The 14160-nt window shown below is 41.2% G+C and overlaps 1 protein-coding gene across 1 annotated transcript in view; it reads right to left on the bottom strand.

Annotated features, from left to right (window-relative positions):
* Window positions 1-498: 498 nt before the first annotated feature.
* The window catches only part of DOCK4 (dedicator of cytokinesis 4), a 167659-nt gene continuing 153997 nt past the window's right edge, over window positions 499-14160 (bottom strand). The window contains exons 45-53 of the mRNA XM_009327700.1: window positions 13116-13235; window positions 12638-12759; window positions 12256-12376; window positions 11681-11762; window positions 11361-11470; window positions 7806-7878; window positions 5183-5296; window positions 4165-4226; window positions 499-924 (exon numbers count right to left, since the gene is read on the bottom strand). Of these exons, the coding sequence (XP_009325975.1) occupies window positions 499-924; window positions 4165-4226; window positions 5183-5296; window positions 7806-7878; window positions 11361-11470; window positions 11681-11762; window positions 12256-12376; window positions 12638-12759; window positions 13116-13235 (1230 nt within the window). The remainder of the gene's footprint in view (window positions 925-4164; window positions 4227-5182; window positions 5297-7805; window positions 7879-11360; window positions 11471-11680; window positions 11763-12255; window positions 12377-12637; window positions 12760-13115; window positions 13236-14160) is intronic.

Consider the following 14160-nt stretch of genomic DNA (forward strand, 5'->3'; position numbering starts at 1 on the left):
TCTCTCTGTTTTTCCACAGACATTTGAAATAACCAACCTGTTCATCGGATAAGAGAAACAACTTTTAGCCTACTTGCAGAAACGGCCTAGTCTACAGACTACTTTGTTAGAAAGCGTGCATTTATCTCTAGTAGTAAAGATCCAGTCAATATATTCTGTATTTTGTAAGAAGTATTCGGCTAACTCAGATGAGAGTTATAGGGTTTTAGATTTAATTTTTTAAATAAAAATAAAGTACAAATAAAAGCATTTATCAGTATTCACCACCACGAAATTAAAAAAACTCCTCTCATTCATGCTTCCTATAATGTCTGGCAACCTAAATTAGTAATTTCATTTCAAATGTGCAACTTAATAGTAATAAGCATTTCAAAATTACTCAAAGTAAAAGGTGGGCGAAATATTAAAGTGCCTAACTAAACGCATTTTACCATTTTTAAAAAATATTATTTCTTAAACGGTAAAGAATTGGTTGCAATTAAATATAAAAGTGGCTTCTCATAGCTGAGAGACTTTGCGGGGCAGAGGCCTGGGCCGGGGAACCTGCTCAGTCCTCCTGCTGCTGTTTTCCAGATTGTTTGGCCGGACCAGCTGTGGCTTGGGCGGCAGCGCCGGCGGGTCCGCGGCGGGCGGGATGGAGAGGCTGTGAGGTAGAGGAACGGGGCGTTTCAAAGTCCGCTCGTACACGCTGTAAGGCGGTGGGGTTTTACTTTCTTTTCTCACAGGCTCCTCAGAAACGCTGTAGCTTGGGACAGTCACTGTTGGTTCGCTGCCTTGGCTTTCAAAGCCCGACGTCTCTGACGTGCTACATCGGCTGAGCGAAGAGATGCCGCTGCTGTAACTCCCCGACAGCACCGGGGAGTTGGATATGAGCCCCGAGGAATGATACTCCACTGGAGACGGTGTGAACGATTGCACAGACCCCTGCTCGAAAGAAAGGGCAGAAGAAGAATTTACCTGGAATAAACGAGGGACAGCGCTTCTGTGCTCAGACTGAAAACACACAGAGATACAGTGTGTAGATTCTGAGGCTTGATAAACATAAACAGTCGCATCCCTGTTTAATTAAGATCCAGTAAGAAACCAATATAAAAAACTCAAGAGTGCCTAGGTACACCTTAAACGCTGGTCATGCCAGTAATTCATGTAAGTGGAAGTAAAACTGTATTTAAATGTTACCTTACTATCATAATACCCTGGAAAAATCTGGAAGCCTTTAAAATGAGCCCTCAGTTTTCCAAGCTTTAAGTGAAATGCATAACCCTGCGCAGGGCATACCTAGTGCTGTCCTGCCCCCTAACGCCAAAGCACAGGACTTGCATCCCAGTCACTGCTGCTACTTCAGTCTCTCGTGTTCCAAATTCATTTTCCAAAGCTTTTCCTCACAGTTTTAGTGCACTGTCATGCAATGAAAAGTGCATTTACATCGTGGCATCATTTCCGAGTGTGTCATAATACCAACGTCGGAGGTGAAGCACAGAGCGGATGCCAAGCTAAGAGCCGCTGCTGGGCGCCAGCCCCATTTGGCCCGCAGCTCGTCTTGCTACTCAGGGGCAGCAGCAGGAAGGCTGGAGGTGAGGCATCGCTGCTGCTGCTGCTGCAGACAGCATTTTTAACCACAGTTGCTCCACCCTTCCTCTCCCCCATCTCCCAGGCATTCCTTGGACACACCGTGCCGCTTGCACGCAACACGAAACACCACTGCGGGCCCCAGGGACAAGGGTCCAACAGAAGGCGAAGGTTGTAAATGGCTGCACCAGCAGCCTCGCGCGTCTGTGGGGGAAGGTGAGGGATGGGGAGCTGAGGACCCAAGCGGCAACAACAGTGCTGACGAAGAATAAGAGGCAGGGACAGTAAAGCCCTACCTAAAAACATTGAGCAGTCCCATTCTAGTGAAGCAACTTCAGCCGAAAACTGTGAAAGGTTAGACCATACTTTGCAAGTTTAAAAGTTTTTGCAACATATCCGATTTTGACTGGAGCCATCTGAGACAATCTAGACCTAATGGCCTCAAGCACAGGCCTAAAAAAGGGATGGAGAAATCACATCAAAGACAAATTTCCCACCCCAATTCTTGTTAGACTGGTTGTCGCTCAGCTGCTCAGCTTGAGGTGAGAGTGTGAGCCATGCAACAAAGGTGGGGAGAGCAGGAAAACGAGAGGGGCATGGGTGTATAGAGCTGGCTGCACTGACTTTATGCTGTTGAGATAATCTTAGTTATCCTTCTAGGACTGGATCCACAGTGCACTGAAAGCAACGGAAAAAAATCTTCATTTACATCCGTGGGTTTTGTACTAAGATGGCCTTCTCTGGCAGCATGTAACAGTTGGAACAAAGGCTAAAATTTGAGCCCTGTACGTGGCTAGAGAGAAGCAGAGCAAGTGTTGAAGACATTTCAGACATTGTGAGGAGCCTGTTTAACTACTTATTTCAGGTTCCATTCCTCTGTGTGTGAGGAGGCTGCAGCTGCACTCCTACCCCCACAAACGTCCAGGGTGGAGGTTTTCAAATAAATGAGGTAATTGGTTCAAGTTCCAAGAAAGCCAGACACTTGGATTAAGTGACCGTAGATAAGATTTAGGACCTTTGCTTTTGTCATTCAGAACAAGAGCAAGTATACGTAAACCCTGCCTGCTTCAATTTAGGAGCTGAGCAGGGGTAAGCACCTGGTTCCTGACAGCAGTGCAGACTGCTTGTACCAGTAGTGAGTAACAGTCTAGACACCAAAACAGTCTGGAAATCCATGGATGCTCGAAGTGACATCCAGCAACTCTCAGAAGTATTCTGGGCCAGCATTCCCCTCCCAAGCGCAATCCAGGCTTTGGTTGTAAAACGCTTAAGTTCTGTGCAGGCATTTAGAAGAAAATGTTAGGATGAGCTTGAAACACCCCTAAGAATCACCAGTACCAAGTCCATTCAGGAAAAAAGGAAGAGTTGCTCACCTTTTGTACAAGGTCCTAATGCTCTGAAGAGCTTCCTAGTAAGCAGCTAGTGCGAAACCTGGGATCGCTGCTCACTTCAGCAGAAGGTATGCTATGGTCATAGGACTACGGGGCACTCTGATGGCCAGCACAATCGCTCTGTGTTGAACCTGGACCACTGTGCAGTCACAAGTGGAAATGCTACAGGCTCATGGGATGACAAATGGGAGAATGACCGTGGACTTGTGATTAGGGACCTCAAGGGGAAGGGAGGCATTTTGGGGTGCCACATTCCTCCTCCTCAGGAGATGTGTACCTCTGCAGCATTAGTTAGGCATTGGGTAGCTGAGGGACTACTTTGGCAGGGCTGCCTCTCTCCACCCTTGCACCTGAGTGCCTGAAGCACCAGCCATGCTCCTTTCTATTTGCTCTCCTTCCAGTTTGTTGACCCTCATATTTCTAACTGCAGAATTCTCTTTGCTTCAGTGGGGTGGCAGAGGCTATCCCTGAGACTAATGTGCAGTCTGTCAATACCAGGGTTTGCCTGGAATATGTAGGCTGCATGTTCATGTGCTCCAGTGCTGTGGAAGACAGATTTCCTGGTCAAGTTTTCCACCCAATAAGCTGTTGTGCAACAAGTGGATACTGACACACTCAAATATCTTGAAATAGAAATGAAACCTGCTCAGTTTAGCCTGGATCCCCAATTGCTATGGGTGTTTAAGTGCCAGAGAAGAACCAATGCTTATTTACAGCCTGTGCTTAATGTTTCCTACTGGCAGGCTTCAAACTACTTCCAGCTTCTTACACAACCTCCCTGGATCGTTCTGCAGAGGAAATGGATATTAAAATGACAGAAACAGGGATTACTCTCTAACACTCCCTGTAATCCAACAGCTCTGGATGCTGGAGGAGTAAGAGGAATGGACCATCAGGCACGTCTTACATTTATTTCTTACACTCCCTTCTGTCCACCGACTCAGGTGAGCCTGATTATCCACGTAGGTGAGAAGCCTAATATTGAGAGGCTGAAGGTTAGGTTTCTTGCCTCCAGTTTTGAAAAATCTTCAGAGCTGCCGTAATTGTTATGGCTACTTACTCTTGTGAATGGTTTTGTATAGGCATGTGATAATAAAAGGAAAACATAATATAATCCCAAATAATGTATATCAAATATATACCATCTACCCCACAACACATACAACCTGTCCCACAAAGGCGATTCACTGCAATAAGACAGTACCTTCATTGGTGATCTGCCAGCAGGAGAAGGGGAAACGGAGGCTATGTGTCTTGCTGGTGATGCTGTAAAGTCAGAAAGATTTCAGTGCACTCTTGGCATTACAGTTTTCACTAAGAAATCTTTTTAAGTGGATAGGAGATCATTCTATACACAAGCATTATCTCTGGTTCCCTCTAGGTACCTGCCTGATGACTCCAAATAGTTTTAGAGATTTTGTTTATTTTACTTTGTTCTCAGGATTATCTTGCAGTACAACGAATGAAGTATAAGAAATTTCTGCATCCATCTTCTCTGACAAATCTGTATCACTATAAATTGGTTTATATCCTACCAAATGATAACAGGATTAAAAAAAAGTCAGTATAACAACTTTTCCCCTCCTCTTTTTCTTCTTCTCTTAAGAAATATATTATGTATTTGTATGTCAAATAAGATAAAAGACAATACATAATATACTTATATCAAACATTTACCTGTAAATATACTGCAAACATGTCTGGACATACTTAGAGGCATAAGTCTAAAACACAAAAAGTGTCTTCACTCCCTCGAGAAGAGTTATATTTATAGTATCACTCAAGCAGCCTTTCCTTTAAATGGAAATTAATCTTTTGAAAGGCAAATTGATTATAGTAATAGAACTCATGTACTTCCATGATTGCTGTGCTTTTTCTGGCCAGTAAGATTCTTTGTGGTTAATGATAATTTCTGATTGCTAACCTCCAATTATCATAAGATCAAAAGATTAAATTTGATCATCCTCCCTGTTACCAGCATGAACTGTCTGAAACTACTCAGTCATTAAGTGAAGGGGCAGAGTATTGGAAACAGAATGCTAGAGAGAACATTAACGAGATGAAAATACCTGTGGAGGCAGTTCTACAGACTTCCATGTAAGTAATCAAATAATAAATTAACCTGCCCAAGAAGTTAAACATCAATCAGAGTGGAAAGAATCTAAGTCCTCAAGTAAATAAATTTTTTACTGGAGCTTAGTCCAAAATGTCTATTAACTCACCAGTCTGTGCAGGTCTTGGTGGTACAGGAGGAGATATAAGCTTTCCACTTTCTGATGTGTTTCTGGCTTCCTTCCCACTGTCCAGGCTCCAGCTGCTGGGGGTGGTGTTTACACCTGGAAGAGAATGAAAAAGCAGATACAGGCGTCAACACTTCTAGCTCTCTGACTTGCCTTTACCCATGAGGGTAAAAACACACAGAGTGAAAACGTTAAACAACTTAACAAGCACGTAAGAAAAGCTCTCATGATTACATCAGCATTTGAAAAGCTCTTAAATAATGGCCGTCAATCTTCTGGTTGCCTGATGTATGCATCTGGCCCTCAGGTCAGTTTGTGATTGTATAGCAGTTGGAACCATCAACAACAGTAGCAGCTGAGATAGCACTCTGGTGCACTGCAAATCCAGCCACAAAGGGAGATAAGCTTGAAGCCTGTTAATATAATCAGTTTATTTTTGCACCAGACTCCTATTTAAAGGTTTCTAGGCAGAAGGGAACAGACTATCCATAAACCCTTTCCATTAACTCATTTTATATACAGAAGGGACTAGAGAAAGGAACTCGCCAAATTCTGATCAACCTCCCTCAGAAAGCTTTTAGTGCTAACAGTCTTTTCTTGCCTGCATAAGGTACAAATTCAGAATTGAAAGAAGGTGGAAAGAAGGGCACAAAATGGAGGGAGTAAAAATTGAAAGAAATTAAGATGTCTGGAAAAAAAAAAATCAAATGAAAAAATTATTGTGGACTAAGAAAATTTATATACACTGTTTGTAGCAGCCATGGTCAAGGATCTCTGCTTGATCATGTAAACTGACTATCACCTTGACATGTATAAAATTGGCTATTGTATTTGTCTGTGTGACTTTTACCAAATTCTATGACTTTATAATTATGATCCCATAAAGCCTGGAACAGCTTCCTTAATAGAACTGGATTATCTCATGTTATCAAGGAGCCACCAATATTGCAAAGAAGTCAGACAGAAGGACAAGGCATTTAACATAGACAGGACAAAAGCTAACTTAACCCCCCTCGATTTTTCTTACATGTCCTGTAAAAAAGTGGAAAAAACCTGCTTCAAACCTCCCTCCTTTCCCCCCAACACCCTCCCCCCCCAAAAAACCACCTCACCTTCAAAGCCTCAAACCTCTTGCCTTGCCATGACAGTTTCCTTCTTGTCTGCTTATTTCATAGTTGTGAGTAGAGAACCACATGCAAGAACTCTGTGCTCATTTACAAAGATGAGGCAAAAAGCAAAGTATTGTTGCTAACTGATGGTATCAATTATTGCTATTATAGCAACACCAAGAGCTCTCAGGAGGACTGGAATCCCACTATACCAGTATATACCAGACTTAATACAAAAAGTACAGTACAAATAATATTTGTTTCATATGTGTAACACTATTGTTACAGTATAATTGCACATTAGTTGACCCTGAGAACAGTGCACAGAATAATCTGTTTTCTAGCAGATCATTTTGCTTTTTTATTGCCAAAATATGCAATACATTGTTTGCTTTTTATTGTAGGCTGTCACCTAGCAGTATGGTTTTGCCCTCATCCTAGAGGTGACTTGGCACCAGACCTGGGTACTTCAAATGCCCGAATGTCTTGACAACCCATTTGTTCTTTTAAGTCATCCAAGCAGTCAGTTCTTTGGACTGCTACAGTCTCCAGGAGAGAATATTTTATTTTAACAATTCTGTAATGTACTTGGATGCATAGGCCAGTGGAAAAGTTTGCCATTTCCATGTTAAATTATTTCATACGTTTTCAGCCCTGTGAAAAATTCCGCACTTGAGCTTTCATAAAAACTTGGACACAAAAATACTTATGAAAATCAGCTCTTACTGATGAAAATCTGATTCCCGGTCAGTTCTTGTTACAGTGTATTCTTAAAATATATATTTTCAAAATACCCGTTTTACTGTATCCTTTATTGAGGGTACCACAAAAGGCAGTGCATAATGAAATGATGGAGCATATTATGGATGTGGAGCACATAATGAAATCTTGGCACAATAACTGTGCCAATAATATTGAACTTCCCCATGCACAAGATTATAAAAGGCAGTATTTTGTCCACGAAAATTCATAGGTTTCTCATTTACTCTAAACAAACAAACAAACAACCAACAAACCACAAATTGATCTTTTCTCTTCCATCAAAGTGTAACCAAAAGCACAGTGACTTATATTTGGTAAAGAAGACTTGCAGGTACCAAACTTCAGGACTCTATCCATCTCTTCAGCTTCTCTCTGCCCTAGTCTCCAGAAGTTCATCTCCAGGGTTCATCACCCCATATGTCTCTCTTGAGACAGCCAAGCAGAAAGGACAGCTCTCACAGGCAGCCTGCTGCAACCTGCTGCAACATCACCCCTTCCTGCAAACTACTGGGCCCTTCCGAGTACAACACTCGGTTCAAACAAACACCATGTTCCCCCCTTTTTGGCAAAGCGTTTTGAAACTTAGAGTGTTAGCATAGTTTAGTTAGTTAGAATGTTTTGAAACTTGGAGATGACCATACACGCCCAAAAGAATCAGCATTCTACAGGAATATGACAGATTAATTATGTTTTCATTTCTTCCAAGATTGGTATGGTGCAGCATTTCCACTCACCTTTGTCGGGGCCGGGCAGATTGGAATCACTTCGTGGCAAAGCACCGTCTCCAATATGATTAAACAGCATTCTCTGTAAATTGAGAACAGCATGGTTTATGCATAGCTGCTGTTGTATTTCAGTAGCCTTTAAGAAAACAAATATCTTTTTGTTGTTATCCCCACCACACAGGTCTACTTTGGAGGTGGAGTGATAAACATCACCTAAGAACATAAATAGCGTAATGAAAATATGTGTATACAGATTGGGAGTAGATTAGTTTTCTGAAAACTGTACACATTGGAATCAGAGGGAGGATTATTATGTACTGAGTTCTGACAGTTTCCAGCTCCCTAAAAAACAAAATAAGGCTCATTCCTGAAGGTGGTATCTTGATAGATTACTAAACAAGTGTAGGGAGAGATTCGCAGTAATTTCATGGCAGAATCAGGATCTGAACAAGGTGTAATATTTGACAATGTTCAAGTTATGGCTGTTATCTTAGAAGAGCATTGTGTATTATTTCCAACCCTGACTTTTTTGGTAGCAGCGTTCTTTGCTTGTGGATAAGAGCTGACCCATAAAGTGTGTTTGTCTTTCCTTTCCTGAACATTCATTTTTTTAAAAAAATCCACAGTAAATTTATGAAACAATTTTAAAATTCCACTAGTTATTTCTTTTGGCAGCATTCAAATAATCACTAGTTTATCTTGATAACAGATGTGAACAGCATACAGTTAATCCTACAAGTAATTTAGATGTGTTTTCCAAAGGAAATGAGAACAGATAAACTTTACTTTTTTTTCCTTCCCCCTTTTTTTTTTTTTTTAAAGCAAGATCAGACAATCGGTGAAATCCAAATCAAATCCCATTGTTGTATGTCCTTCCAGTGTTCACAGAGGACCATGCCGAGTCAGCGAGACACTATGCTGTGGTTCCACAAGATGGCAAACCCAGCTGAAAAGTAATCATCATTGATCTAATATATTGCAGCTCCATGTTGCAAAGTGAGGAACAAATTCTTGGCCAATTCAACTTGACTTTAAAACATCCCATAGAGAGAATGCTTTGGTAGACTTTGAGCTACACTAGGTTTGCCTACCTATGCTGTACTAGTGTCATATTCTATCAGTTAATACCTGTTTTCCTGGAGATACCATTAAACTGAGGTGGTGTAACTGCATGTGTACTCTAATGTGACAGAAAATGTGATCAGATGTTCCTGCCTGGTCTGGATTGAACGTTCACTGCCTAGTGAGTCTGCAGTGCACTAGGATCTGGTGGGCAAGTGTTGAAGTCTGTTTTCTGCTGTGAAGGTAAAGAGCAAAGGCCAAAAAAGCAACTGAAATTGGAGAGAGAAAGAGACAAAAGCTGAATGAAATACAGAGAAATGAGGACATACTAAAATAATTAAATATAAAACCACATGGAAGAACAAGAGCCATTACAGGATGTTTAACGAAATGCAAAAAAATCCAAAAATGTGAAACGCAAAAAGCTCCATTATAAAGAACAATAGTGCAAAAACTAAGGAGGCTTGTTGACCAGTCAATGACAGCAGGCATTCCTCTTCAGAGTATGGGAAGAGCTGCAGAGACACTGTACAATCGCTCAGCCAGAAATCAAAAAGCAAGCACAAATGTTGACTGAAAACAGCTGTACATAGATAACCTTGAGCATCAATTTCAATGAGGGAAGCGGATGCAGTACTGCTGTGGTCTTGTTCTATGAAGTCCATCAAACTTCCTTAAATGAGGTAGCTGTGGCCTGAAAGGACTTGAAGTGCAGGAATTTGCCTGTGTATCTCATCTTTCCCGGTTGAAAAACTATTGTGAAAATTGCATTCATTAAGCCGTAACAAAGACGTTCATAAATGGGTGGTCCTTTCCTCATTAACTTAGTGTGAAGCTCCAACCAAGACTTTTGAAGTTAACTGGTGTTAGAATAAAAATAGAAAGGACAAGGAACAGTTTGAGCATCTAAATTCTAATGAGAGTTGCAGGTATCTCCAAGATATCTCATTACAATTGTCCTGAGGATTTCTTTTCCACTTCTTAATCAGAAAGTAGAGAATCAGAATTTTGTTTCTGTTCACAGTCTATTTTTACTGCTCAGGGAATACAGCACCAGAGAAAGAAATTGCACTTTCCCCAGAAAGATATATCCTCATTTATGGTTAGAAGGGCAGAAAGAAACTGTCAGACCTTCTCACCTTTGAAACATACTTCACTGTACGAGCAAGTTAATTTTCTACTTACCCTCTCTTGGGACACTGAGGGTAGAGACAGGTTGGGAGATTTTCCTGCTGGGCGAGGCTCAGAGAGAGTGGAGACTGGGCCTACGAGCTCCTCAGCCTCCCTTATCGAGTCTCGGGTAGAGTGGGGGATAGAAGTCGCATTCCACTTGGCAAAGCAAGAGTTTGCAGTCTGGGAGCAAAAATGGGATAATTTTTTCTTTGCGGCAAACTGTAAAACCGCTTTATTTAAAGAACATCTCCTGGTCTTTCCTGTATGTTGGTTTGGCTCCACTACCACTGAGAAAGTGCCCAGTAGATATATCAGAAGTAGTGCCCAAGAACTGCCCTTAGTCTGGCTAAGCTTCAGTATTACTTCTTAAGCCCTCAGGTAACAGCATGAGGACTTGAACAGAAAAGAGGAAAAAATTAAATCAAGAGCCAATTCAATAACTGAAGAAGAAAGGGACAAGAATACAACTAATGAGAAAGCGACAAATCATTTCTAAAATAAAGGATCATGGACTACCAAGTTCTTTTTTATCAGAGGCAAAATTTCTGGTGGAAATGAGAGTGTTGAGAGGAGGGCCTTTCACACTGTACTTATGTTCTCGCTTTTCTCAGCTTCAGCAAGAGGTGCACTGTGTGATGGCACGGATTAAAACAGCAACTGTGTTAAAGGAAAGCACTTTAGGTAAGTAGATCCATTAAGAAGAAAAGATGAAATAAGGATTCAAAATTGACCAGCTCACCAAGCTCATTTTGCTTTTCAGATAACTCAAAAGATACAAATTTCATACAGACCTATGAAACAGTAATTTTAAGATAAGAACTCAACTCATTCTTTTCTCTGGAGTAACAAAATGTCTATCTTTCTTTTCTGAAACTACACTGAAAAATAGGAATTGCCACATGGAGTGGGTTATTGTCTCACAGTGGCTAGGATTAGCTATTTCAGAAGAAATAAAGGGGAGGTCAACATGGACAACTGCCATGATAACAGTTTTTCTTTCTTTCTTCTTCCCTAGATTGTACAAACGCTGCTGTTTCACAAAAGCAAGCTGTGTCATCTGGTAAGTCTTTGCATCTCTCTCTCACTGCAGCGAGTAAATATCAAAACCAGATCTAAACCTAGACAAAGCAAGCAGAAATGTGATCAAGCACTGTGTATTCTATTCACATCTCTCTCATGTAAAATATTTTAGAGTATTTGCTTATAAAAACAAAAAAAACCCCTTGAAAATTAACAGCAATGAGCAGACACTGAATCTGCTCGAAGTTCAACAAGCGCCTTTATCATCTTAGCGACTTGTGTTCTGAGGCCTCCCGACAAGTTTCCTACCTGCGAGGTTTCCGAAGGAGTAGGGTAGACGGCACTGCAGGGCCTCTCTCTGGGGGACAGGCAAGAGTTTTCTCGGGAATGCTTATGTTTGTCGGACAACAGAGGAGAGGCTAGAATATAAATGTGTCAAGTGATTAAATTCACACAGTGAAACACAGCCATTTCAATTCGACGCTTATGACAAAGAAATCCTCAATAATTCATATTCCTCAAACAATTGGCTAAATTTGATGTCTGACCAGTGATATCATGCAGAAATTCAGCTGTGTAATGTATCAAGAATCATTTAATTTGGTTTACCACGGGAGACGAGCACTGACCTCTGGCACTGGATGGAGCAGAACTGGTCACATTAGGTGAAGCAGAATGAGTAGAACTCAGGCTTGAGGTAGACGGACTAGGCTGCGTATAGAAGAGATGCTGGTGTTACCACAACACACTTACTGGTTTGGAAAACAAAAATTTATAACATACTTTTCGCTAAAACAAATTTGTTAGACTAGTTTCTCAGTATTTCAAAATAGCAAACCAGTATAAAGAGCATTAATGTAACTACACAAAGATGTAGTAAAATATCAAATAAATAGAAATTGAATTAATATATTAAAATAATTACGTCACAACTGGACAGCAAAGTCTATGCGAGGTCAGATGACTGCATTATAGTGCATTGCTGCTTACTACTTTTGTAAAAAATTCATGCTCCAAGTTAAAGAAGAAGAAACAGTTACATAAAAATTGTTCTACGTTAACAGCCCATTTAAAGACTTGGTTTTTTAAAAGAAGTATCAGCAATAACTTTGAGATTTCTGAATGAAATAATAGAAGCATTAATTTAGTAACTAGCCTTGTAAGAAAGATTCTGTTTAGTTTGAAGAATGACAATAATTTGTACCTGCATATTAAAAACTTCATCGGAGCTTTCTGATTGCCCAGTGATATTGCTGACTTCAGCAGAAGCTTGGGATGACAGTGATGAGGATGAATACCGATTGACAGCTGGGTAACTCAAGGGACTATTATAAGAACAACGAAATACAAAATGGTTAACTCTAGATGCCAGTCATAATTTTTCATGTGAAAACAGCACGTTTATTAATCTCCACAGTTTAATTTGGATTTATTAGTTGAAAAAGAGAGAGAATATATATATCAGCTATTCATGACTGAAGATACTTCAGGTGGACCGCATGAGGAAGCGTGCACACAATAGAAGTATTTTATGAGTCATCTTCCTTGAGTAACAAAATCTATCAATTTCTAGTAATTTAACTTGCCTGCGTCGTGGTATTACCCTGGCACCATCAGGGCTCATCGAAACAGGTATGGAATTTCGGCATACACGAGGACTTCCATTTGGGAAATGAACAGGGCTAGCTTGTACACAGGCAGAAAATTCCTGGCAAGTTGTTAAAAGAAGATTAAAATGAACATAATATCATTAAGCATTTTGTAACATACAGATAGTCATTTGAATAGTCATATCTGCATTTTGGATCAGCTTCATCATTACTAAGAAAAATATTTTAACTTTTTGCTGATGATACTTTCCCTTTAGTAAAATGGGACTATTTTTCTCTGCACTGTATGGAAAGTTTATTAACTTTCGCTTCACTTTGTGGTACTGTAAGAATGCTACAAGTTGTAATGTGGACAAACAACCAAAAGATGTCACTATTTGTTGCTTAGGAAAATGAAACAACCCTTACTGCAGCTAAATGGTCTCCGGGTTTATCTATGCACCTGCTCACGTACCTGTATTCCCAAGCTTGACTTCATCACAAAGAACTGATCCACCAGCTTTTTGTGCAATGGTCTCATATCCTGCGGCACCACCTTCTCGTGCACTGCCAAGCCAAATTCTAGAATCTGGGCCTGCAGAAGAGACAGGAGGAAAGAGGGGAAAAATGTATTTTCAATCCATTTTCTTTAAGCTTTCATCATCAATTAGGATACTAATCAAGAAAATCCAACAAAACGCATGTTGTATCTTTGCCTCAGTCTTTAATAGTAAGACCAGTTGTTCTCTGGGTACCAGCCCCCTGAGCTGGAAGACACGGATGGGGAGGAGAATGAAGCCCCCATATTCCAAGGGGAAACAGTTAGCGACCTGCTACACTACTTAGACATACACAGGTCTATGGGGCCAGATGGGATCCACCTAAGGGTACTGAGGGAGCTGGTGGAAGTGCCCACCAACCCACCTTCAATCATTTATCAGCAGTCCTGGCTAACCGGGGAGGTCCCAGTTGACTGGAACTTAGCAAATGTAACGCACATCTAACAAGAAAGGCCAGAAGGAGGATCTGGGGAACTACAGGCCTGTCAGTCTGACCTTGGTGCCGGGGATTTATGAAAGGCAGGTCCTGCTTGACTAACCTGATCTCCTTCTATGACAAGGTGACCTGCTTAGTGGATGAGGGAAAGGCTGTGGATGTTGTCTACCTAGACTCTAGTAAAGCCTTTTCCCACACATTTCCCACAGCATTCTCCTGGAGAAACTGGCTGCTCACGGCTTGGACGGGCATACTCTTCGCTGGGTAAAAAACTGGCTGGATGGCCGGGCCCAGAGAGTTGTGGTGAATGGAGTTCAATCCAGTTGGTGGGGAGTCATAAGTGGTGTTCCCCAGGGCTCAGTATTGGGGCCAGTTCTGGTTAATATCTTTATCAACAATCTGAACGAGGGGATCCAGTGCACCCTCAGCAAGTTTGCAGACGACACCAAGTTGGGCGGCAGTGTTGATCTGCTCGAGGGTAGGAAGGCTCTGCAGAGGGACCTGGACAGGCTGGATCGATGGGC

This window comes from Pygoscelis adeliae, unplaced genomic scaffold (assembly GCF_000699105.1).
Source record: "Pygoscelis adeliae isolate BGI_AS28 unplaced genomic scaffold, ASM69910v1 Scaffold113, whole genome shotgun sequence".
NCBI classification, from domain to species: domain Eukaryota; kingdom Metazoa; phylum Chordata; class Aves; order Sphenisciformes; family Spheniscidae; genus Pygoscelis; species Pygoscelis adeliae.